Source organism: Ahaetulla prasina, chromosome 2 (genome assembly GCF_028640845.1).
Source record: "Ahaetulla prasina isolate Xishuangbanna chromosome 2, ASM2864084v1, whole genome shotgun sequence".
Classification (NCBI taxonomy): Eukaryota; Metazoa; Chordata; class Lepidosauria; order Squamata; family Colubridae; genus Ahaetulla; species Ahaetulla prasina.
In genome coordinates, this window is record NC_080540.1 from 27,319,302 (window position 1) to 27,346,457 (window position 27,156).

The following is a 27,156-nucleotide window of genomic DNA, read 5'->3' on the forward strand; positions in this document are numbered from 1 at the left end:
GTTGCCACAAAGAAGAGGGAGTCAAACTATTCTCCAAAGCACCTGAGGGTAGAACAAGAAGCAATGGGTGGAAACTAATCAAGGAAAGAAGCAACTTAGAACTAAGGAGAAATTTCCTGACAGTTAGAACAATCAGTAAGTGGAACGACTTGCCTGCAGAAGTTGTGAATGCTCCAACACTGGAAATTTTTAAGAAAGTGTTGGATAACCATCTGACTGAGATGGTGTAGGGTTTCCTGCCTGGGCAGGGGGTTGGACTAGAAGACCTCCAAGGTCCCTTCCAACTCTGTTGTTATATTATATTATATTATATTATATTATATTATATTATATTATATTATATATTATAAAATGCTCCTTTTTTAGTGCTGCGCGAGTGTGACTCAGGCACTCATGAGCGCGAACCGTGCTCTCGGTAGCAGACTCACAGAACTGGTAGCAGACTTCAGAGGATTTCACCGCTGGTCTTTTTCCTTCCTCTCTTCAGCCCTTGCCTCCTTCCAGGTGTGTGGAAAGTTGCCATCCTGGATTCATGAAGGTAGTTCGGGAAGGGGAGATCATCTGCTGCTACGATTGTCGTCCCTGTGCAGAAGCAACCATCTCCACTGTGGAAGGTAGGTGACACGAGAGGAAAAAGGACACATTTGAGGGAAAGTCATAAATTAACATAATAACAGACTTAGAAGGGACCTTGGAGGTCTTCTAGTCAAGCAGGAAATCCTATACCATTTCAGACAAATGGTTGTCCAATCTCATCTTAAAAACCTCCATTGTTCAGGCATCCATAACTTCTGGAGGCAAGCTGTTCCACTTATTATTTGTTTTAACTGTCAGGAAATTTCTCCTTAGTTCTAGGTTGTTTCTCTTCTTCATGTGTTTCCATCCATTGCTTTTTTTATATGTTGAAAGAAACTTTGTTGTTCCTTTTGACTTTTGTCACAAGCCTTGATTCATTTTGAGCCTTAGCTTTCCTGACTTCGTACTTGCAACTTCAGGCTATTTGCTAATATTCTGCTATAGTTATGTGCCCCTCTTTCCACTTTTTATACTTGTCCTTTTTGTCTTTCATTTTATCAGAGAGTTCCTTGTGCAGTCGTACTGATTTGTTTTGAGATCTCTTATTTTTCTTCTTCATTGGAATTGTGTTAGACTGGGCTTTTGTTATCTCATTTCTCAAAGTTGCCCAAGCTTCTTTGATTGTTTTCCCCTTTAGGATTTTCATTCACTGAAATGACTTGAAATGAAGCTCACTTAAAGTCCAACTCTCTAGTCTGACTTTGGTCTACTGCTTGTGCTTGCATAATATTGAATTCCAACATTGCATGGTCACTCCCCCACTCCACACAGTTCCTGTAACTTCAATGCCTTCTATCATGTCATCTGTGTTAGTGAGAATTAAGTCCAGTATAGCTGAATGTCAGGAATCTATTTGATCTTCCACTAGATGCAGAGTTTCTCTCCAGGTTGTCAAGGTTCCAAGTAACACCCCCAACAAAATCAAATGTCAGGATGGTTAAAGTCTCCATTTACTATTGTAAATAGTAAATACCTTTGTTTATAATTTACTTAGACCAGTGGTAGTCAACCTGGTCCCTACCACCCACTAGTGGGTGTTCCAGCTTTCATGGTGGGCGGTAGGGGTTTTGTCCAATACTGAAGCACTTTCCTTTTTTTTAATTTAATTGACTTTTTTTTTAAAAAAAATCATAGCATTATTTAAAAACATTTTCATTAGGTTTTCATAAAATTCCCCGTGACAATTTAAATTTCTGAAAATATACTATTTGTATTGTCTGCACATAAATTTAGTTCACGTTACGGAAGTGAAACTAAATGGTAAGTAATTATTATTATTTGCTTTAACTTGCTGTAACTCTGCTTTATAAATTTTATAAAGTAAAGTTACTTCCCTACTTTATAAATCACCATTACTGTGGAACCGGTGGGCGGTTAGAAAATTTTACTACTAACAGAGATACAAAAGTGGGCGGTAGGTATAAAAAGGTTGACTAAGCCTGACCTAGACGCTAACATTTTTCAGGAAAGAACATTTTGATGGGCACATGAATGACTGGCTTTCAACAAATCAATTTCTTTTAATATTTATTACATGATAGAAAAATAATAAAACATGATTATTTATTTAAAACTTGATAGAAAATAGGCTTTATCTTGGAGCACATTAAAGACAGGGGATTAATGACTGGCCTGATTTTAAATTCTAAATTTTAAATTTTAATTGAATTTTGATGGGTTTTAAATTTCTGTAATTTTATGGGGTGTAATGTTATTTTAAATTTTCTGGCAAATTTGAATCAGTTTTTTAAGGGTTGTTTTAATTATGGTGTATGTTTCTGTTTGTATTTTATTTGCCTGTTCACCGCCCTGAGTCCTTTGGGAGAAGGGCGGTATACAAATTAAAACATCATCATTATTATTATTATTATTATTATTATTATTATTATTATTATTATTATTATTATTATTATTATTATTATTATTATTACTACTATTATGACTTTGCATGAGAAGCGAGACAGCAACTCTGCTTTTTTACGGGTCAATATCTCCCATTTTTCTTGACATCTCTGGACAAATGGAAAATATCACAGCCTCCCCTCCCCTCCCCTCTCCGCCTTTCTTCCTCTCCTCCTCTCCTTTCCCCTTGCTCCTTTCTTTGATTCACTAATGCCTGAGTGAAATCCTGTTTGTTTAGCAGGCCTATCTACAGGTCCAATACTGGAGCCTGCCACTTACCTACCTACCTTCCTTCCTTCCTTCCTTCCTTCCTTCCTTCCTTAATTCCTTCCTTCTGCCCTTCCTTCCATCCTTCTGCCCTTCATCCCTTTCCTTTCACAAGTTCCCTGATGAAGAAAAGAAAAAATGTCTGTTTTTTATTATTTATTTAGAAAATGTATATGCTATCCACTCACAGCTACTCTAGGCAGCTTCCAAATATAAGAACATACTATAGAAAAAGAAAAACAATAACCACCTACCCACCCCCTGAAAACCACCTACACAGTTAAATAAGCCATTTGATAGGCTCCATCACACTCTGGGTTCCCCAGGACTGCTGTCAAAATCAAATCTTCAGAGACCCATGAAAGACTGTCAAAGTAGGGGCCAGTCTAATTTCTGCAACGATGATGTTCCAAAGGAAGAGAGCCGGCACAGTTGTACCTAATTAGGAAATGGGACCTGCAAGATGCCTTGCCTATGCATTCTAGGGGGTCAAATAGATGTGACCAGCAAGATTGGTTCCTTAGACAAACCTAGTCCCAAGCCATGAATGGCTTTAAATGTGACATCCAGAACCTAGAATTGTGCCTGTAAGCAAATAAACAACCAATGCAGCTCCCACAGGAGAATTGACATATTTGCACACCAATGTCTGCACAAAACCACTTGGGGCTCTCTATTTTCAACCAACTGCAGCTTCCGGATGCTTTTAGAATAGAATAGAATAGAATATTTTAATTTATAGACCGCCCTTCTCCCGAAGGACTCAGGGCGGTGTACAGCCAGGATAAAATACAGAGGAGAAAAAAACAACACATACAAAGCTAAAAACAACCCTTAAAAAACCTATTCAATATGGCTACTTTAGATAAAATATTTCCCTATAAAATTTACAAAAAATTTAAAACCCATAAAATCAATTTTGGTTTACGTCAAGTGATTAAAAAATTAAAATCTGGTTTACGTCAAGTGCCTGATCTTCGGACTTTTCGCTGTGAGCTGAAAACGCACCTATTTATTCAAGCGGGACTGGCTTAAAAGTTTTATTAAATTTTTAACTGGGGCTATTTATGAATTTTAGGATCTTAAATTGTTTTAAATTTCGGCCTGTTTTGTAATATTTATTTATTTTTTTATTTTATTTTATTTTATTTTTATACCGCCCTTCTCCCGAAGGACTCAGGGCGGTGTACAGGCAAAAGTAAAAACAACACAATATACAAATTAAAATACCATTTAAGAACTTATTAAATTAGCCTGAAATTAAAATTTTCCGTACTAAAAACCCCATTTAAAATTAATAAAATTTCCCATTAAAACTAATTTAAGCCAGCCCCGCGCGGATAAAAAGATGTGTTTTTAGTTCGCGACGAAATGTCCGGAGGTCAGGTATTTGACGTAAACCCGGGGGAAGCTCATTCCAGAGTGTGGGTGCCCCCACAGAGAAGGCCCTTCCCCTGGGGGCCGCCAGCCGGCATTGTTTGGCGGACGGCACCCTGAGAAGTCCCTCTCTATGGGAGCGTACGGGTCGGTGGGAGGCATGTGGTAGCAGCAGGCGGTCCCGTAAGTACCCAGGTCCTAAGCCATGGAGCGCTTTAAAGGTCATAACCAACACCTTAAAGTGCACTCGGAAAGCCACAGGCAGCCAGTGCAGCCTGCGCAGGATCGGTGTTACATGGGAGCTACGTGTAGCTCACTCTATAACCCGCGCAGCTGCATTCTGACTAACTGAAGCCTCCGAGCGCACTTCGAGGGGAGCCCCATGTAGAGAGCATTACAGTAATCCAAGCGAGAGGTAACGAGAGCATGAGTGACCGTGCATAAGGCATCCCGATCAAGGAAGGGGCGCAACTGCCGGACCAGGCGAACCTGGTGGAAGGCCCCCCTGGAGACGGCCGTCAAATGATCTTCAAACGACAGCCGATCGTCCAGGAGGACACCCAAGTTGCGCACCCTATCCTTTGGGGCCAATAACTCGCCACCAACAGCCAGCCGCGGCTGCAGCTGACTGAATCGGGGTGCCGGCATCCACAGCCACTCCGTCTTGGAGGGATTAAGCTTGAGCCTGTTTCTCCCCATCCAGACCCGTACGGCTTCCAAACACCGGGACAGCACTTCAACAACTTCATTGGGGTGGTCGGGGGTGGAAAGGTACAGCTGGGTGTCATCAGCGTACTGCTGGTATCTCACCCCGAAACCACTGATGATCTCACCCAACGGTTTCATGTAGATGTTGAACAGAAGGGGCGAGAGAATCGACCCCTGAGGGACCCCACAAGTGAGGCCCCTCGCGGTCGACCTCTGCCCCCCTGTCAACACCGTCTGCGACCGGTCAGAGAGATAGGAGGAGAACCACCGATATACGGTGCCTCCCACTCCCAATCCCCCCAACCGGCGCAGCAAGATACCATGGTCGATGGTATCGAACGCCGCTGAGAGGTCTAATAGGACCAGGGCAGAGGAATAACCCCTGTCCCGAGCCCTCCAGAGATCATCCACCAATGCGACCAAAGCTGTCTCCGTGCTGTATCCGGGTCGGAAGCCGGACTGGAACGGGTCTAGATAGACGTCTTCATCCAGGTATTGAGGTAGCTGTCGCGCCACGGCACTCTCTACAACCTTCGCAACAAAGCGAAGGTTGAGACTGGACGATAATTACCCAAAACAGCTGGGTCCAGGAAGGCTTCTTAAGGAGGGTCTCACCACCGCCTCTTTCAAGGCGGCAGGAAAACCCTTCCAACAAAGAAGCGTTGATAATCCTCTGAGCCAGCCTCGTGTCACCTCCTGAGTGGCCAGTACCAGCCAGGAAGGGCACGGGTCCAGTAAACATGTCGTGCCGTGAAGCCTCCCCAACAACCTGTCCACGCCCTCGGAGCCACAGGGTCAAACTCATCCCAAATGGACTCAACAAGACGTGCCTCCTCTCCCTCGCTTGGATCATCCCAAATTCGATCCAGACCGTCCCTCAGCTGAGCGATTTTATCGTATAGATAACCGCTAAACTCCTCGGCTCGTCCCTGCAAAGGGTCATCCCGCACCTCCTGATGTAGGAGAGAGCGGGTGACCCGAAACAGGGCGGCCGGGCGGTTATCTGCCGATGCAATGAGGGTGGAGGCGTAGGAACGCCTCGCTTCCCTCATTGCCACTAGGTAGGTCCTAGAATAGGACCTAACTAGTGTCCGATCAGTTTCGGAACGACTGGACCTCCAGGTGCTCTCCAGGCGTCTTCTCCGGCATTTCATCTCCCTCAGCCCCTCGGAGAACCAGGGGGCCGGTCGAGATCTACGCCGGGTCAGAGGCCGCAAAGGCGCGACACGGTCCAAGGCCCCGGCCGCGGCCTGTTCCCAGGCCACGACCAGTTCCTAAATATGCTTGTTTTAGTTTTGTTTTAATGTGTATATTGTGGGTTTTTTAATATTTGGCTGTACACCGCCCTGAGTCCTTCGGGAGAAGGGCGGTATAAAAATCTAATAAATAAATAAATAAAAATCTAATAAATAAATAAAAAAATCTAATAAAATAAAAAATAAATAAATAAATAAATAATTTTAAAATTTAAGCGAGTCCAGCAAGACGAAATAAGTAGGTTTTAAGTTCGCGGCGGAAGGTCCTAAGGTCAGGTAGTTGTCGAAGTCCAGGGGGAAGCTCGTTCCATTTTCAAGGGCAGCCTCCTGTAGAGTGCATTGCAATAGTCAAGATGGGAGATTAGGGCATGAGTAACCGTGAGTAGGGATTGTTGGTCCAGGAACGGGGGGGGGGGGTAACTGGCACACAACCCGCAGTTGCACTAAGGCATTCCTCCAGGAGAACCCCCAGGTTATGAAGTGGGTCTGTTTGGGGCAGTGCCACCCCACCCAAAACCAAAGATGGCAATTCTCCATGAACCAAAGAACCCCCAAACCCAAAGCCACTCGGTCTTGCCAGGGTTCAGTTTCTACCCGTTGTTCCTCATCCAGCCCCTAAAAGCCTCCAGGCACTGCCAGAGGGAGGTCACAGCATTGCTTAATTCACCACAGGCTGAGACATATAATGTTTGTTGAGTGAAACTGAGTTTTCACTGCTAGCTGGAGTCACAGGAAGATTTGTAAAACTGCGGCTATTTTTTTTTTTTTAATCCGTCCTTAAGAGAGATGCCCAAAGAGATTGGTTCTTGCATTCCTGGCATAGGTGGGAGGAGAAAAAAATTAGGGAACCAAAAACTTTAACCAAAAACTATCTACTATTGACCTTACCCCATTCCTAAGAGGACTATAAGGGGCGTGCATAATAGAATAGAATTTATTTATTGGCCAAGTGTGATTGGACACACATGGAATTTGTCTTGGTGCAAATGCTCTCAGTGTACATAAAAGAAAAGATATGTTCATCAAGGTACGACATTTACAACACAATTGATGGTCAATATATCAATATAAATCATAAGGATTGCCAGCAACAAGTTATAGTCATACAGTCATAAGTGGAAAGAGATTGGTGATGGGAACTATGAAACGATTAATAGTAGTGCAGATTCAGTAAATAGTCTGACAGTGTTGATGGAATTATTTGTTTAGCAGAGTGATGGCCTTTGGGAAAAAACTGTTCTTGTGTCTAGTTGTTCTATTGTGCAGTGCTCTATAGCGTCGTTTTTTTTTTTATATATATATAAAAAAGTTTTATTTTTACAATCTTATCAAATATATATAGCGTCGTTTTGAGGGTAGGAGTTGAAACAGTTTATATCCAGGATGCGAGGGGTCTGTAAATATTTTCACGGCCCTCTTCTTGATTCGTGCAGTATACAGGTCCTCAATGGAAGGCAGGTTGGTAGCAATTATTTTTTCTGCAGTTCTAATTATCCTCTGAAGTCTATGTTTCTCTTGTTGGGTTGCAGAACCGAACCAGACAGTTATAGAGGTGCAAATGACAGACTCAATAATTCCTCTGTAGAATAAGAGCACAAACGTGCCTACCGTTCCTGTCCTATTGTTTTTTTCTTATATATATATGCTTATACTTCCTTATATTTCCTCATATATATGTTTATATACGATATAATCTTTTTATGTGATGCTTATGTATATTTTTGTGACAAAATAAATAAATAAAATAAAATAAAATAGGGCAACTATTGCCCAGACATAGAACCTGGGCATCTTCTAAGTCCAGGTGGAGGAAGGCATTGATATTTGAAAAAGAAAATTTAATAAAGGAGATGCCCAAACAGTCAGTTTACACAGGAAGACCAGCAGCTGAGTTTATCAGAGAAATACAGTACCTTTCTTCTTAAATGAGTAAGAGCAGGAAAGGGCCACTGAAACCTTGACTCCAAGCTTCTACTCTCCCTGTCCTTAAATGTTACACTGCTTAAGATATCTAAGCATGCTTTAAAGTAAATATTATTATTTTTTTCTCTTTCAGATGCTGAAAAATGCACCAATTGTCCAGCAGATCAGCATCCAAACATCAACCGAGATATCTGTATACCTAAGACTGAAACTTTCTTATCCTATCAAGAAAATTTGGGGATCGTTCTAACTTCATTTGCCCTGTTTCTGTCTTTGATAACCAGCTTAATTTTGGGAAGCTTCATTAAGTTCCAAGACACTCCCATAGTCAAAGCCAACAATCGGGATCTCTCCTACATCCTCCTTGTCACCCTCCTGCTTTCCTTCTTGACTTCATTCCTATTCATTGGCCAGCCGAGGACTGTCACTTGTCTTCTCCAACAAGTAGCATTCAGCAACATCTTCTCAGTTGCCATTTCTACAGTCTTGGCCAAAACAACCACAGTGATATTAGCGTTCCTGGCCACAAAACCTGGGAATAAAGCACAGCGATGGCTAGGAAAGACTTTGGCCAATTCTATCCTCCTTTCATGTTCTTGTTTTCAAATTGTCCTCTGCTGTATCTGGCTGGGCACTTCTCCCCCATTCCCTGAGTCAGACATGTATTCACAATCAGCAGAGGTTATCCTGCAATGTAATCAAGGCTCTGTTGCCATGTTCTACCTTGCCCTTGGCTACATGGGCTTCCTGGCTACAATCTGCTTCACGGTGGCTTTCCTGGCTAGGAATCTACCTGGGGCCTTCAACGAAGCCAAGCTCATCACCTTCAGCATGCTAGTCTTCTGCAGTGTCTGGATTTCCTTCGTTCCCACCTACCTGAGCACCAAGGGGAAGTATATGGTGGCTGTGCAGATCTTCTCCATCCTGGCCTCCAGTGCTGGCCTGCTGGGCTGCATCTTCATCCCCAAGTGCTACATTATCTTTTTAAGACCAGACCTGAATACAAAAGAACATTTGATGTCAAAACAAAATAGAAATTGACTTTCGGTACCACTTTCCCCAAAATGTCAGTTAATCACTCAAAGATATTATTTAGTACTTTAACGTTCCTAAAAAAGCGCATGTGCGCATATGCATCCATATACAAGTAGTTGTTAATAAATATATTTCACTTTTTTTTTTGGTGTTTAAATATTTAGAAAATTGTGATAGGAATCTCCCTCCCCCACGTCTTCAAAAATGTTGCTTGTCCCTTGGTTTATCAGTAAAAGTTCGAAAAATCCACCAATCTGTTTTCTAAAAGCTAGTCTGTATCCCATGTTACAATAATACAGGAGCACATGTAACTCCCCGTGCTGGTGCATTTTGCAGCAACTTAACCTTCTCAAATGTTGCTAAAATCTGATTTCAGTTGAATGGGATTATTTCAGGGGTGAAATGCTCCCAGTTTGGACCGGATCGCGCAATCCGGTAGCAATGGGAGGCGGGTAGTTTGGAGAACCGGTAGCAAAAAATCCCTGCCCCCCCCCCACCGCCCACACCTCGCTGTTCCTCTTCTCTGTCCCTGAAACTCTCGGTGGTGATATACCTGCAAATGGACTTAAATGACTGCTGCGGTGCTTCAAAGAGCCTGTTGTGTCTTGCCCGCCCTCAGAGCAGCCGGGGCCTTCTTATCTGCTCCCGAACACGGAGGAATGTATGCCTTCCAGCCCCAGTCCTGGCTCCATGCCCAGACAAACTGCAGAAGAAGGAGCATCTCCCTGCCCCAGCCCTGACTCCATGCCCAGGCAAATGGAGCAGCTGGACCCCTCCCCCTCCTCCACAGCAGGTGAGCCTGAGGAGGGTTTACTCCCAACAACAGCTGATTGGAGTAATCCTCGCATCAGAAGATTGGATAGGCGGAGGCAACAGAAGGAAGGGAGGGGCAGGCCTTAATGAGTGCTGAGTCATGGAGCCACACCCCATGGCCTATATAAAGGATCTACTTTCTGGCAGTCTCTGAGTCAGGCAAAAGTCGAACTTATCTTGCTGAAGTCACTTACTGGTCTCCTGCCTGCTCTGAGGACTTTGCTAGGACTTTGGGCAGAGCTGCAGAGGCAAGCCTGATTCGGATTTCCCTGACCCAGCCGTCAGCGGAGGAGTGGGACACGACAGAGCCTCACTACAGCTGATCAGCGCTGTAGGCAGCTAGTAGACCAGTGCCTCTATTTTTAAAGAAGATAGATCGGTGCCTCCCAAAAAAAGGCAATTAGGAGACCGGTGCCTCTATTTTTAAAGAAGGTAGATCGGTGCCTCCCAAAAAAAGGCAATTAGTAGACCGGTGCCTCTATTTTTAAAGAAGGTAGACCGGTGCGCCCCCAAGTTTTGTATACTTTATTATTTTTATTATTTATTATTATTGGCCATGCCCATTCAGTCACCTGATCACCAAGCCATGCCCACCAATTAAGCCACGCCCACAGAACCGGTAGGGAAAATTTTTAGATTTCGCCCCGGGATTGTTTAACAAAAAAATTGAAACAATGTCATAGGCCCCATGTGTTTATCAGAACATTCCCTTATAACTCTTGAACCTCAATGTGCAAACATTTCTTCTAAGTAAAACCATTGTTCTTTGTAGATAGCAGAAAGGCAGGAAGTAACCGGGGATCCCGTACATTATTGCATATGAATATGTATGTATGCATCATTTTCTCCTCCTTTCTGAAATGTTTAGATATGAGTGCATTTCTCGGTCTGCAGCAGGGGGCCTCCTACTATTGTTTTGGGAGGAGATTCCCTCCAGTACATACTGTCTATTAAACACTGAAGTGAGTCTTGATTGTTCGTTTTGTTTGTTTTGTTTTGATTCTACACGTCCTATGTCAGGATAAATGACTTCTGAGATGGACAATAATTCAAAACCTAAAGGTACTGGTTGCCTATGTACAATTTTATAGACAAACATATATACTTAGTTCCTGAATGAAATGAAGACTCCCCCTTCCCACATCTTCTACATCTCTTCTACCTTTATAAAATCATTCTGATTCATAATTAACTTGACTTCCAAGTTCCAAATTCACAAACATCACTTTTCGAAGTGACTTATGAACCAGGTGTTCAAACTGTCCAGGTCTGCTGCCAGGACTCCATTCTCATCCTTATTCATTCATTCATTCATTTATTCATTCATTCAATTTCTATGCCCATTCATCTCAAACACATATCTCTAGGCAATGAAGAATTTTTAAAAATCAATTAAATACAATTAAAATAAATATACAAAAGGGAAAAAATAATATTTAGCAGCCAAATGGGCCATTTTCGAGAACAGAGGGCCATTTTTGCCCTCCCCAAACTCCTAGAGAGGCTCTGAAGGCTGGGGACAGCAAAAAAAGGGCCTTCCAGGTATCCAGACTGGGATACCTACGGGACGGTCTACTGCCAACATCTATCTCCCAACGACCGGTGCGCTCTCACAGAGAGGGGCTCCTCAGGTTGCCGTCAGCCAAGCAATGTCGGCTGGCGGCCCCCAGGGGGAGGGCCTTCTCTGTGGGGGCTCCTACCCTATGGAACGAGCTTCCCCCTGGACTCAGACAAATACCTGACCTTAGGACCTTCCGCCGCGAACTTAAAACCTACTTATTTCGGCTTGCTGGACTCGCTTAAATTTTATATTATTAAATTGATTTATGGGTTTTTAAATTTTTTAGTAAATTTTAGAGGGAATATTTTTATCTATAAGTAGCCAAATTAAATAGGTTTTTTAAGGGTTGTTTTTAGTTTTGTATTGTTGTTTTCTTTCTGTTTTTTATTTGTGGCTGTACACCGCCCTGAGTCCTTTGGGAGAAGGGCGGTCTATAAATAAAAATATTATTATTATTATTATTATTATTATTATTATTATTATTATTATTATTATTATTATTATTATTATTATTATTATTATTATTATTATTATTATTATTATTGGAAGTTGGCAAATGGGTTTTTTCTGGCCTCCGGAGGGCCTCCGGGTGGGAGGGAGACTGTTTTTGCTCAACCCAGACTCCTAGAGAGACTGGGGAGAGCAAAAAATGAGCCTTCCCCACCACCCACCCGAGGCCTTCTGGAGGCAAGAAAGAGCCTGTTTCCCTACTTCTTGTGGGCCAAGAGGCCTAAAAATCAGCTGGCCGGAGCGCGCATGCATGCCGGAACTGAGCTTGCATGCCCACTGATATGGCTACACATGCCATATCCTTCTCCTGGAGTGGGGTGGGAATGGAGATTTTGCAGTACCCTTCCCCAGCCATGCCCACCAAGCCATGCCTACCAAACCATGCCCACAGAACTGGTAGTAAAAAAAATTGAATCCCACCACTGGCCTTGCTGTTTAACAGATTTTCGACCGCCTCAGCTGTCATAGGAAACTGTCCTCAGAACATAAAGAAACCATGGATTATAACCATAGATGCACATTAAACACTGCCATCTACTGGCTGAATAATTCTGTAGTTGTTGCAATATAAAATGCATATTCTAACATGTATTCCAACAGGACTACAGGTAGTCCTTGAATCATGACCACAATTGAGCCCCAAATTTATGTTGCTAAGTGAAACGTTTGTTAAGTGGGTTTGCCCCATTTTACGACGTTTCTTGCCACAATTGTTAAGTGAATCATTGCATTTGTTAAGTTAGTAACATGGTTTGTTTTTGTTTTTTTTGTTTACATTTATATCCCGCCCTTCTCCAAAGACTCAGGGTGGCTTACAGTGTGTAAGGCAATAGTCTCATTCTATTTGTATATTTACAAAGTCAACTTATTGCCCCCCCAACAATCTGGGTCCTCATTTTACCTACCTTATAAAGGATGGAAGGCTGAGTCAACCTTGGACCTGGTGGGACTAGAACCTGCAGTAATTGCAGGCAGCTGTGTTTTAATAACAGGCTTCTTACAGCCTGAGCCACCACTACCTGGTTGTTAAGTGAATCCGGATTCCCATTGACTCTGCTTGTCAGAAGGTCCCAAAAAGGGATCATGTGGCCCCAGGATCCTGCAACGGTCATAAATATGAACTAGTGGCCAAGCATCTGAATTTTGATCATGTGACTATGGGAATGCTGCAATGTGAAAATGTGAAATGTGAAAAATGGTTATAAACCACTTTTTTCAGGGTTGTTGTAATTTTGAACGGTCACTAAATGAACTATTGTAAGTCGAGGACTACCTGCACATAAACCATTCAGGTAGATCTTGACTTTCTTTGATGAACCTTAAAGAGGGCTGTAGGGGGTTGACTTTCAAGGTCAGCCAAAACTGCAAAGGGCCTATCAGTGCTGCAATCTCCCAAAAATATGACTGTGGGAATATGTGTTGTTAGTTGCGAAGTCGTGTCTGACCCATCACGACCCCATGGACAACGTTCCTCCAGGCCTTCCTGTCCTCTTCCATCCTCTGGAGTCCATTTAAGCTCACGCCGACTACTTCCGTGACTCCATCTAGCCACTTCATTCTCTGTCGTCCCCTTCTTCTTTTGCCCTCAATCTTTCCCAGCATTAGGCTCTTCTCCAATGAGTCCTTCCTTCTCATTAGGTGGCCAAAGTATTTCAGTTTCATCTTCAGGATCTGGCCTTCTAAAGAGCAATCAGGGTTGATCTCCCCTAGGACTGACTGGTTGGATGATCTTGCAGTCCAAAGGACTCGCAGGAATTTTCTCCAGCATCAGAGTTCAAAGGCCTCGATTCTTTGGTGCTCAGCCTTTCTTATGGTCCAAATTTCACAGCCATACATTGCAACTGGGAAAACCATGGCCTTGACTATACAATATATAGGAATGTGTAACATGAATCAACTTCAGCTCATAGACTCTGTGTTCCACATGAAGTTACACATGTAGGTAAAGTTTATTTATTTATTTATTTTTATTTATTTATTTTGTCACAATATATGTAACTATCATACAGATAGGTTATATAGTATATAAAGGTATATATATGTGTGTGTATGTATATATATATATATATATATATATATATATATATATATATATATATATATATATATATATATATATAATTTATTTTATTAATCATATTTATATACCGCCTATCTCCCGAAGGACTCAGGGCGTTTACAGGCACTTAAAAACACATAGATACATAAATACACTATAAAAAACAATTAGAAAACTTATTCTATAAGCCCGTATTTTAAAATATAAAAAATAAAACCCAGTTAAAACCCATAAATTTAAAATCTAGCTCAGTCCTGCACAGTTAAATAGGTATGTTTTGAGCCAGCGGAAGGTCCGAAGGTCCAGCTGACGAAGGCCGGGGGTAGTTCGTTCCAGAGGGTGGGAGCCCCACAGAAGGCCCTTCCTGGGCGTCGCCAGGCGACATTGCCTCGCTGACGGCACCTGAGGAGACCCTCTCTATGAGAGCGCACGGTCGGTGAGAGGCATTCGGTAGCAGTAGGCGGTCCCGTAAATAACCCGCCCAATGCCATGAAGCGCTTTAAAGGTGGTCACCAAAACCTTGAAGCGCACCGGAAGGCCACAGGTAGCCAGTGCAGTCTCGCAGGATGGGTGTCATCGGGAGCCACGAGGGCTCCATCTATCACCAGCGCAGCCGCATTCTGGACTAACTGCAGCCTCCGGATGCCCTTCAAGGGAGCCCCATGTAGAGAGCATTGCAGTAATCCAGGCGGGGCGTCACGAGTGCGTGGGTGACCGTGCATAGGGCATCCCGGTCCAGAAAGGCGCAACTGGCGTACCAGGCGAACCTGGTGAACGCTCTCCTGGAGGGCCGTCAAATGATCTTCTAAAGACAGCCGTTCATCCAGGAGGACGCCTAAGTTGCGAACCCTCTCCATCGGGGCCACTGACTCGCCACCGATGGTCAGCCGCGGATTTAGCTGACTGTACCGGGATGCCGGCATCCACAGCCACTCTGTCTTGGCGGGATTGAGCTTGAGCCTGTTTTTCCCCATCCAGACCCGTACGGCCTCCAGACACCGGGACAGCACTTCGATAGCTTCGTTGGGGTGGTCCGTGAGTACAGCTGGGTGTCATCCGCATACAGCTGGTACTTCACACCGAAACCACTGATGATCTCACCCAGCGGCTTCATGTAGATGTTAAACAGTAGGGGCGAGAGGATCGACCCCTGCGGCACCCCACAAGTGAGGCGCCTCGGGGCCGACCTCTGCCCCCCTGTCAACACCGACTGCGACCGATCGGAGAGATAGGAGGAGAACCACCGATAAACGGTGCCTCCCACTCCCAATCCCTCCAACCGGCGCAGCAGGATACCATGGTCGATGGTATCGAAAGCCGCTGAGAGGTCTAATAGGACCAGGGCAGAGGAACAACCCCTATCCCTGGCCCTCCAGAGATCATCCACCAACGCGACCAAAGCCGTCTCCGTGCTGTAACCGGGCCGGAAACCAGACTGGAACGGGTCTAGATAGACAGTTTCATCCAGGTGTAAATAAATAAATAAATAAATAAATAAACTGCTAGTGGGGGTTTGAACTGATTGGGTGGGAGTTTGGCTGTGCTCTGATTGGCTGGGGGTGTGTCCTGTTTGGGTGGGGGCTTGGTTGTGCTCAGTTTAGTCTGTGTTGCAGAGGCACTTGAGCTGGTGAGCTGCATAGCTGTTGTTTGGCTTTGTAGTCGTGCTACAACTTCATAGTGGGTGTCAGTCTGCTGCATGTATGGATTGGAGAGGTTTGAAATGGCTAATGTTGCAGCTGCGGTCTGGCTTCTGGTCCTTGGTCGTGCTTCATGATCAGTGTGGGTTTGGGTCTGCTTTCTGGGTGGATGTGCAGTGGTGACATCCTGTGTGGACCTCGTGAGTGTGGGTCTGGTGTCATTCCTCATGTTAGGGACTCGTTTGTCAATAAGGGCAGGTTTCCAAATGGCTGGTAGGCAGGAGGTATCATCTCGTTTGTTCATGCTGTGTGGGCGTTTTTCTATCTATATATATATATTCTATCTATATCTATCTATATCTATATCTATCTATATCTATATCTTTCTATCTATCTATCTATCTATCTATCTATCTATCTATCTATCTATCTATCTATCTATCTATCTATCTATATATATGAAGAAGAAAAGAAAAACAATAGGACAGGAATGGTAGGCACGTTTGTGCGCTTATGCACGCCCCTTATGGTCCTCTTAGGAATGGGGTGAGGTCAATAGTAGAAAGTTTTTGGATAAAACTTTTAGGATTATGGGAAGAGACCACAGAGTCAGGTAAAGTATTCCAAGCACTGATGATTCTGTTACAGAAGTCATATTTTCTGCAATCTAGATTAAAGCGGTTGACATTAAGTTTAAATCTATTGGTTGCTCTTGTATTATTGCAATTAAAGCTGAAGTAGTCTTTGACAGGAAGGACATTACAATAGATGATCCTATGAGTTGAACTTAGGTCTTGTCGAAGGCGACGGAGTTCCAAGTTTTCCAAGCCCAGGATTTCAAGTCTAGTGGGATAAGGTATTTTGTTGTTTACAGAGGAATGGAGAACTCTTCTTGTAAAATATTTCTGGACACGTTCAATTGTATTGATGTCAAAGATATGGTGAGGGTTCCAAACAGGTGAGCTGTATTCTAGAATTGGTCTAGCAAATGTTTTATATGCTCTGGTTAGTAGTGTGGTGTTTTTGGAAAAGAAGCTATGCAAGATTAGGTTTACAACTCTTAGAGCCTTTTTTGCTATGCATTTGCAGTGGGCTTTGGCACTTAGATCATTTGACATGAAAACTCCAAGGTCTTTAACGGGATGGGGGTCATCTGTAAGGTAATGTCCATCAAGCGAGTACTTAGTGTTTGGGTTCTTTTTTCCTATATGTAAGACTGAGCATTTGCTGGTTGAGATTTGGAGTTGCCAAGTTTTAGACCAAGCGGTTAGATGATCAAGGTCTTTTTGAATGATAGATGTATTATCAGTGGTGTTAAATAGTTTGACATCGTCAGCAAAGAGAACACAATTACTTGAGATATGGTCACAAAGATCATTAATGTATAGTATGAAGAGTGTTGGTCCAAGGACACTGCCTTGAGGAACGCCACTCTTGACAGGAACAGGATTTGATAGAGCATTGCCAATTTTGACCACTTGTTGTCTGTTAGACAGAAAAGCAGATATCCATTTGTGAAGGGGTCCTGAAATGCCGTAGGATTTTAGTTTTAGGAGAAGTTTATCGTGTACTACTGAGTCAAAAGCTTTGCAGAAGTCTATGTAGATTGCATCTATTGTTTTGCCTTGATCGAGATTTGTAGTCCATATGTTTTTACAGTGGAGAAGTTGTAAGTTGCATGATAATTTTTTCCTGAAACCAAATTGTTTATTGGAGAGTAGGTTGTTTGCTTCTAAGTGTGAGGTAATGGATTGGTTGATGATTGATTCCATGACTTTGCAGATGATGCAGCATAGAGAGATTGGTCTATAGTTTTCGACTGAGCTGGGGTCTCCTTTTTTGAAGATAGGGATGACTGTGGCCAGTGACCAAAATTTGGGAAGGGAACTGGTAGTGAAAGCTTTATCAAAGTTTGAGAAATTAGCTAAGTTTCACTCTCATCTCACCTCCCCAGATGCTCTAAGTCCCAGCTTGGGGCCTCAGAGGCCCAGAAGTCACTGTGATAATAACTTTGCACCAACTTCTTCAAGCTACATTCAAAATATTTTCTGCAGCTGTTGCTGCCTATTGTTTATGGGCCTCAATTACAATCCTCAAGGGTTAGGAGTGGAAACCAGCTTGATCTTTGGAAATGAGCAAATGACTGTAATTAAGCAATTATAAGGAGAAGCGGCAAAGTCTGTAATGCGCTGAATTCAACCTAGTTGCTAATGCAGGTGCAGCGCTAGAGAAAAACATGTTTATGCCAATTCCCTAAAGAGGTTTAATAAGCTAGCAGCAGGTCGGCAAAGAGACAGTTGAGTTTTGCCTGCCTTTTTCCTAAGACAGAGATTCGCAAGAACATAAAAAGTTTTGCAGCATCGTAAAGAGCAATCAAATGATTGTTTTAATGTCTCTGACATCCCATTGGTTTTATTGCTATGGAGGAACTTAGAAATTTAGCTTCCAAATACATCGGGTTTTTTTCTGCTTTCTTGGAAGCTTGCCAGATTCAGAGTTTTGTAGGCCTTTTAATACTGCCATTCTCTTTATTCCTAATAAAAATATTCCCTGAAAATAGTGAGAAACTTTTTTGATACAGTGTTACTTGATGACCACTAAATCGGGATGAAATGCTACTGGTTCGCACCGGTTCAGGCGAACCGGTAGTAAAAAAAAAGCTACTGGTTCATCCGAACTGGTATTTCCGATGATCAGCTGTGCCGCCGTTCAATTTATATTTGCTAGAAAACAGGAAATCCTGCTTTCTAGCCAATTTAAATTGCTCAGCACAGCTATTTCCCCCCCCCCCTCACTATTCTACTTACCTTCAAACGACTCCTTTTTCTGCGCACAATGTGTGTTTGGTGCGCACTGCGTATGCATACGCATGCAGTGCATGTTTGGTGCACACTGCGCATGCATGTGCTGTGTGCATTGGGCATGTACCACACATGCACGGGCAGCGAACTGGTGGCAACCCGGAGAGGATTTCACCACTGCACTAAATGCATTCACTTGTACCTTGAACCATATCACTCTATGGTTCAACTATGGGTACTTTTATAGGTCCCCATAATCCAACCAAAATTTAGCCAACCAGAATTTTAGCTACTATGTTTTATGTCAGTGGTGTCCGCTGGAGGGTCAAGATGGCAGAGAGAGTACTGTGATAATAACTCCATCCCTTTTGAAAGTATAGGTTGATGCATATTCAAAGTGGGTCCACTTGCATCGTATCACTGTCTGCCATCTTGCAATTCCCACCTCCCCCCCCCACACACACGGATGCCACTGTTTTGTGACCCCACCCTCCCATCCACAGCTAAGCACACCCCTAACCCAGTGGCGGGATTCAAATAATTTAACAACCAGTTCTCTGCCCTAATGATTTCTTCCAACAACCAGTTCACCAAACTGCTGAGAATCCCACCACTGCCCTAACCCCTGGCACACCCCTAACGCATGGTCTCATCTAACTATGATTGAATGAGCCACAATTGGCTGAGTTCATCCAGCAGAGTATGCTCTTAGTTATGGTTTACAGTGCACCATGGCCGGTTCATGCAACATGCAGTAGAAATAACTAATATATATATATGTGTGTGTGTGTGTGTGTGTGTGTATGTATATGTGTTTTCTGAGGTTTTCGCGGGTGTTTGTATGTAGGTCTTTGGTTATTCGGGTTTTCTCCCGCGTAAAATTGGAAGTGTCTTGGCGACGTTTCGACGAAATCTCATTCGTCATCTTCAGGCTTCAGCTTCGTGCTTCTGGGAGCAATGTGTGATTGCAGCTGTTTCTTCCTTTTTAACTGCTAGTGGGGGTTTGAACTGATTGGGTGGGAGCTTGGCTGTGCTCTGATTGGATGGGTTTTTTTTGTTTTTGTTTTTGAGCACTGATTGGCTGGGGGTGTGTCCTGTTTGGGTGGGGGCTTGGTTGTGCTCAGATTAGTCTGAGCTGCAGGGGGATTTGAGCTGGTGAGCTGCATTGCTGTTGTTTGGCTTCGTGTTTGTGGTCGTGCTACATCTTCATAGTGGGTGTCTGTCTGCTGTATGTATGGATTGGAGGGGTTTGAAATGGCTAATGTTGCAGCTGCGGTCTGGCTTCTGGTCCTTGGTCGTGCTTCCTGATCAGTATGGGTTTGGGTCTGCTTTCTGGGTGGATGTGTGGTAGTGACATCCTGGGTGGACCTCGTGAGTGTGGGTCTGGTGTCATTCCTCGTGTTAGGGACTTGTTTGTCAATAAGGGCGGGTTTCCAAATGGCTGGTAGGCGGGAGGTATCATCTCGTTTGTTCATGCTGTGTGGCCGTTTTTCTATCTCGATGGCTTCTCTGATTATTCTGTTGTTAAAGTGTTCAGTTTTGGTGATAGTTCTGGTCTTTTTAAAGTCAATATCGTGTCCTGTGGCTTTAAGGTGTTGGACCAGGGAAGAAGTTGGTTCCTCTTTTTTGACTGAGTTCTTGTGTTCTTCAATGCGTGCACTTATTCTTCTGTTGGTTTGTCCGATGTATGTGGTGGGGCAGGCAGTGCATGGGATTTCATATACTCCTTGATTTTCTAACTCAATTTTGTCTTTGGGGTTTCTTAGGATGGTGGATATTTTTTGGTTTGTGCAGAATGCTGTCTTGATGTTGTGTTTGTGGAGGATCTTGCTGATTCTGTCTGTGGTGCCTTTTATATATATAGAAGAATAAGTGCACGCATTGAAGAACACAAGAACTCAGTCAAAAAAGAGGAACCAACTTCTTCCCTGGTCCAACACCTTAAAATTAATTGATTTATTTTTTACCAATTAGCTGTTCCTTTGCATTCAGGTTTGGTCTTAGTAAAATAATATAACACTTGGGGATAAAGATGCAGATCAGTAGACTGACACTAGAAGTCAAAATAGAAAAGACTGGTACAGCCACCATGTACTTCCCTTTGGTGCTCAGGTAGGTGGGCACAAATGACACCCAAACACTAGAGAAGACCAGCATGCTGAAGGGAGATTTCTGGCCAGATAAGCCACCATGAGGGAAAGGCAAGGGCACCATAAAATATGGAAACAGACCATTCATTACACTGAAGCACAATCTCTTCTGTCTGGGAGTGCATGTCAGACTCAAGGAATGGGGGAGAGACTCCCAGCCAGATGCTGCAGATTACCACCTGGACACTAGAAAAACAAGGTACTATGGTATTGGCCAATCTTTTCCCTAGCCATTTCCTTATGCTGTTCCCTGGCTTTGTGGCCAGGAAAGCAAGCAAAACTGTGATTGTGCCAAGACTGAAGAGACAGCAATTGAGAAGATGATCTTCAAGGCTGTTTGTTGGAGAGGGCAAGTGGCTCTGCTTGGCTGGCCAATAAACAGGAAAGAGGTCAAGAAAGAAAGAAGGAGGAAAACCAGGAGGATGTATGACAGGGCAATGGGAGTTTTTGTGTGCTTCACAAAGATTGCTAACACAAAGGCTGTATTTAAAGAGAAGAAGAGTGCAACTGAAGCCAAGATGGTTCCCAGATATTCATTGTAGGCCAGGAAAGTTATTTCCTTAGGACAACATTTATTTTGCAAGTTATTTGGATGTTGCTCTTCTGGACATTTCCTGCAATGATCTGTATCTGAGGAGAAAAAAGGAGGAGATGAGTCAGCATACAGGGAAAAAGTCCAGAAGTTATGGTAAGTGAACACCTGTCTACCCTAGATGAGTTCAAACCACCAGGACCGGATGGATTACACCCCAAGGTTCTGAAGGAACTGGCAGACGAGATCTCAGAACCACTGAACTATATCTTTCAAAGATCCTGGAGCCACGATGTAAAAAATACGTTGAGACTCTAGAAAGAGTGCAGAGAAGAGCAACAAAGATGATTAGGGGATTGGAGGCTAAAACATATGAAGAACGGTTGCAGGAACTCGGTATGTCTAGTTTAATGAAAAGAAGGACTAGGGGAGACATGATAGCAGTGTTCCAATATCTCGGGGATTGCCACAAAGAAGAGGGAGTCAAACTATTCTCCAAAGCACCTGAGGGTAGAACAAGAAGCAATGGGTGGAAACTAATCAAGGAGAGAAGCAACTTAGAACTAAGGAGAAATTTCCTGACGGTTAGAACAATTAACCAGTGGAACAACTTGCCTGCAGAAGTTGTGAATGCTCCAACACTGGAAATTTTTAAGAAAATGTTGGATAGCCATTTGTCTGAAATGGTATAGTGTTTCCTGCCTGGGCAGGAGGTTGGACTAGAAGATCTCCAAGGTCCTTTCCAACTCTGTTATTATGTTATGTTATGTTATCTACATGGTGCTCAGAAAACAACTTGCATCTAAACACCAGCAAGCCAAAGGAGATGGTGCTGTACTTCCAGAAGCAGAGAGAGGAACGTGCCCCACTCTACATCAAGGGGGGCTGTGTGGAGAAATTTCTGGGAGTGCACCTTAGCCAAGATCTCACCTGGAAAAATAATACATCCGAGGTGGTCAGAAAGCTCAAAAGAGAGTCCATTTCCTTAGGGTCTTGCGGAAAAATCAGGTGGAACAACGGCTGATGACTATGTAGTACAATAGACTTGCAGGACCAGTGCAATGTGTTAACATGTTCACACTGGTGCAATAGGACTGGGGGTTGTTAATATGATTTATTGGGTTAAGAATTTTCTGTCTTCACTGTGAGTTTTGTATTGTGTTGGGGTGCCCTGAGGGAGCTCAACCAATCTCATTGTACATAAGTTGTGCGCTAACAATAAAGATTTGAAATTGAAATTAAGATTTTCAAGTTTAGTTCTACTCCTGGATATCTCTCTGCAATTTTCTTGCTCAGAAGAATGAAATGATTTGCCTTGGTTTTTCGCTGTGGGGTTCTTTCACTTGCCAGTGGACAGATCTTATATATATATATATATGGAGAGAGAGAGAGAGAGAGAGAATGCCAATGCAGAAATAGCCAGCTGAATAAAGAACTACAGCTAAAATGGGTGATCAACTTAACTGGCAAGGAATACCTAAGAGCTACCTTAAGCATTTTATTATAAAAAAAAAGGTGGACACTGAGCAACTTCCAGGGAAGTTGAGTCAGACTGACCTGAAACAAATGATTGGAGGTAAGAAGATGTAGACCTGGATGTTTAATTAGAAATGGAAAGAGTAACTCCTGCCATGCATCCACATTATATGAGTAGAATGAGATAATTACCTGGCTTGAAATGATACGTCCAGTCTAGTGCTTTTCGTGGTGAAGTTAAGGAACATTTTGCCTTCAGCATCTTACAGGTTATCTGGGAAAGCGGAAGCAGAATAAGGAGAAGATTTCCTCTGCATTTTTAACCGCTTTACTTGTCCCAAGCAATGAGGAACACGATTGGAAGAAGCCAAAGTATAAGACTGGCGATTCTCCTGATGCAGTGAGAAGCAGGAGAAGATTGATCTCTGAAGGGGATCTTAGAGAAGAGGTTCCTCTCATGGTCATGCCTTAAATGTCAGTTCTCAGTGGAGCAATTATAGTACTGTCATTTCAGACTCAGGGCCAAGATTGATTGATTGATTGATTGATTGATTGATTATTTATATTGTTATACCGCCCTTCTCCGAAGACTCAGGGCGGTGTACAGCCAGAGTAAAACAGTAACACAGCAATTAAAACAATATCACTAAAAATCTAATTCAATTGGCTAAAAAGTTAAAAATAATAAAATAAAAATTATAAAAACCCTATAAAACCCCATTAAAATTCCCATTAGGCCAGCCCTGCTCGATGAAATAAGAAAGTCTTGAGCTCGTACTTAAAGGTCCAGAGGTCAGGGAGTAAGCGTAGCCCCACAGGTAGTTCATTCCACAGGGCAGGTGCCCCCACCGAGAATGCTCTTCCCCTGGGAGATGTTATCCCACGTCCTCTCTGTTCTGAAATTTATGTCAAAGGCAGTCACAGGAAAGTCCATAGATATTCATTAAGAAGACAACACAAATATTGAACATTTTAACTCTTTGACACCCAAAATTTGCTCTGTGAAGCCAAGAAAACATGTTTTTCAAGGGTGCTGGGGGCTGCTCACTTGCTCATTTCTGATGATTTTCTGAAGGGAGAGATTGTAGCTACCTTTTCACTACAGAGAAGGATTCTGATGTAATGACAGAAAGTAGCCTTTTAGGAAACCTGACCGCATCGATCTGAAGGGCATGGAGAAGAAAAGATCAACATTTATTTCATTATATTTAGTAAGTTTTTAAAGCATCAAGTAGCTGAACCACTCTGGCAGCGGTGAAATCTAAAAAAATGTCCTACCGGTTCTGTGGGTGTGGTTTTCACGCAGCCCTCCCAAGCTCCCTTTTTCCTGGCAGAGACACCGCAGACCGGTCCTTTGCTGTTTCCAGGGTGACCCCGTGGGCCAGATCTAAGCACCCCACAGGTCGGATCTGGCAACCGGGCCATGGGTTTGACCCCCCTGGTCTAAGTGCTATTCCTATACTGTGCCAATAAGAAAGTACTTACTTCCCCTTCCTTATTGCATTGAACAATTGATGTCTTAACAGCCCTGTATAAGGTGTTTCCTTTCCCCTTTGGGGGAAAATAGCCCTATATTCTCCCCCCTGGTCACTATGACCAATTTGCACAGACTTTTGCTGATAAAAGGGGCCTCTGGTGGCTCAGGCTGGTAAGACAGTCTGTTATTAACAACAGCTGCTTGCAATTACTGCAGGTTCAAGTCCCACCAGGCCCAAGGTTGACTCAGCCTTCCATCCTTTATAAGGTAGGTAAAATGAGGACCCAGATTGTTGGGGGCAATAAAAGTTGACTTTGTATATAATATACAAATGGATGAAGACTATTGCTTGACATAGTGTAAGCCGCCCTGAGTCTTCGGAGAAGGGTGGGATATAAATGCAAATAAATAAATAAATAAATAAAATCACTTGGAATCACTGTAGCCTTGACTCCTCCTCGATAGATATGTTAGGGCTGACTAGAGCATTATCTTGCTTTATGTAGCACTCCTTTGATTTTTGGCCTCTGAAGATAGCATGCTATCTCAGTTGTCCTCTGCCATTTGCTAGTTGTTCACTGTCCCTCTCAGTTGCATAGGCAACAGAAAGAGCAATGACCATTTGGGTCTGCAGTGCTTGTCCCAGAAGAGCTGGATAGCATGAAAAAGGCTGTGGGACATCCCTTCCTGAAGATGTCATCACTGGACTCACTGATGTTAGACAACTGCCGACAGGTTTCCAACCTGTTGTTTTGGGGAAAAAAGGTTGTTGATAATGTAGTAGTGGACCAACTTCACAGCAACCTAAGCAAAGTAAATTTTCAGTCAGGGTTCAAACCTGGTGTTGAAGTCAAGTGTTCATGTGGCCAAGGTTGAGAAACACGCCCCTAAAGTATATTCAGAAACTGCAGTTGATTCAAAAGAACCCACATATTTTTGGGTTCCAATGAGTGCAACCCAATGAGTTGCAATGAGTGCAAATCCCACACTTCTGAGGGGTGCCTTTTCTGTTGCAGCACCTCTATTTTTAAACAACCTCCCTGTGGACATCAGGCTGACTCTTTGCTGGTCCCTTCATTTGACCTGAAGTGATGTGAGTTGATTTGATGCTTTGATTGTTATACTTGTATTATGTGTAAGGGATACATTTTATATTGTGATGACAGAGAAACAAAACGCTCAAAAACAATGGGAAAATCTTGTAAAACAGGGCAGTTAAAAAGCTGAAAGAGATTCTGGAATAAACCAGTGAAAATTATCCCCAGAATTGTAGTATTTTTAGGAGTTACCCACAATGGAATTGTCAAAATAAGTGGCAAAATTAAAATTATTTGCTCTCATAACATTTAGTTTACAAAAGCAAATTTGTTTGGAATCACATCTATATTACAATGGATATAAAATTTGAATTGACTCTGCATTGCTAGCATTTGGTGAATATGCTTCAGAAGAGATAATAAATAATAATAACAACAACAACATATGATATAAAATAATATAATATATATATTTGTATATGTATTTATATATTTATGGCCAGCTGATGAGAGCTAAATTGCTTGAAATAGATCTATACTAGTCTCTCTTTATTTCTTTGTCAGTAAATATAACATCATATCTTTTTAGAAGATACTTGGTTGATACCTAGGACGCTGGTAGCAGCCCGTATTGACCATTAGCACCAGTCAATCGTATTTGTGACACATTTTTAAATGTTCAGTTGACTGGGTTTCATATTTAATGAATAAAAGAGATAATAATAATAGTAATAATATAATAGCCATAAAGAAGTAAATCCATTATTCTAAACAGAAAGAAAATGCTTCCCACTAAAGTGAAGATGGCAGCTCTAATATTAAAGAATTTTCTAGAAGAGCATTTGCCAGTCTTGGCAAATGTATAGACTTCCGAGAGTTCCCATCACACATCATCATTGTTACAATCTGTAGAAACTGAAGTCCACGCAACTTAAAGTCTGATACAAATATTTTTAGAGAAGAGATCTATTTGGAAATTTCACATAGTTCACAATGTCAAAGTCAGCTGCCAGCTCGCCATTCTTGTCCAAATACACCCCATCCACAGAACTGTTGTGAAACTGGGTGTTCTGCAGGAAATGATGAAGCTAGCATGGTAAGGATAACATCATCAGTACGAAAAACTGCAGCCTTTAATAGAGGAATCACTTGATTTAAGTTACAACCTTCTCAAGCTTGGGTTTTCTGATTCAATGGATGAAGAAAGACCCTCAAGTCATTTTTTTTTCATTTTGTTGTTGTTGTTGAAGCAACCTTCAATTTGGGAATCATTGTGCTGTCACTTGCAGCCTTCTTGTCCTTAATTGCTGCTTTAGTGTTAGCAACCTTCACTAAATACACAGATACTCCTATTGTCAAAGCCAATAACCAGAGCCTCTCCTACATCCTTCTCATCTCACTCCTGTTTTCTTTCTTAACAACCTTCCTCTTCATTGGACAACCAAGGAAAGTCACCTGCCTTTTTCGACAAACAGCCTTCAGCATCATCTTCTCAGTTGCTGTTTCTTCCGTCTTGGCCAAAACAATCATGGTGGTGTTAGCCTTCCTGGCTACAAAGCCAGGAAACAGAGTGAGAAAATGGCTGGGAAGGAGTTTGACAAACTCCATCATCCTTTGTTGTTCCAGTATTCAGGTGGTCATCTGCAGCATCTGGCTGGTGGTCTCTCCCCCATTTCCTGATTCTGATATGCACTCCCAGTCAGGAGAGATTGTACTTCAGTGCAACGAAGGCTCTCTTGCCATGTTTTATGTTGCTCTTGGTTACATGGGCTTCCTGGCCACCATCTGCTTCATAGTGGCTTTCCTGGCCAGGAACCTCCCTGGGGCCTTCAATGAAGCCAAGCTGATCACCTTCAGTATGCTGGTCTTCTGTAGTGTCTGGGTGTCTTTTGTACCCACCTACTTGAGCACCAAAGGGAAATACATGGTGGCTGTGCAGATCTTCTCCATCTTGGCCTCCAGTGCTGGCCTACTGGGCTGCATCTTCATTCCCAAGTGCTACATTATTTTAATAAGACCAGATCTGAATATGAAGGAACAGCTAATAGTGAAAACATAA

At 42.8% G+C, this 27,156-nt stretch overlaps 1 protein-coding gene across 1 annotated transcript; it reads left to right on the forward strand.

Moving 5' to 3' along the window:
* Window positions 1-532: 532 nt before the first annotated feature.
* On the forward strand, window positions 533-27,156 carry LOC131190447 (vomeronasal type-2 receptor 26-like). Its single transcript, XM_058167770.1, has 2 exons — window positions 533-614; window positions 26,387-27,156. The coding sequence occupies exons 1-2, from the start codon at window positions 533-535 to the stop codon at window positions 27,154-27,156; spliced, it is 852 nt and encodes a 283-aa protein (XP_058023753.1).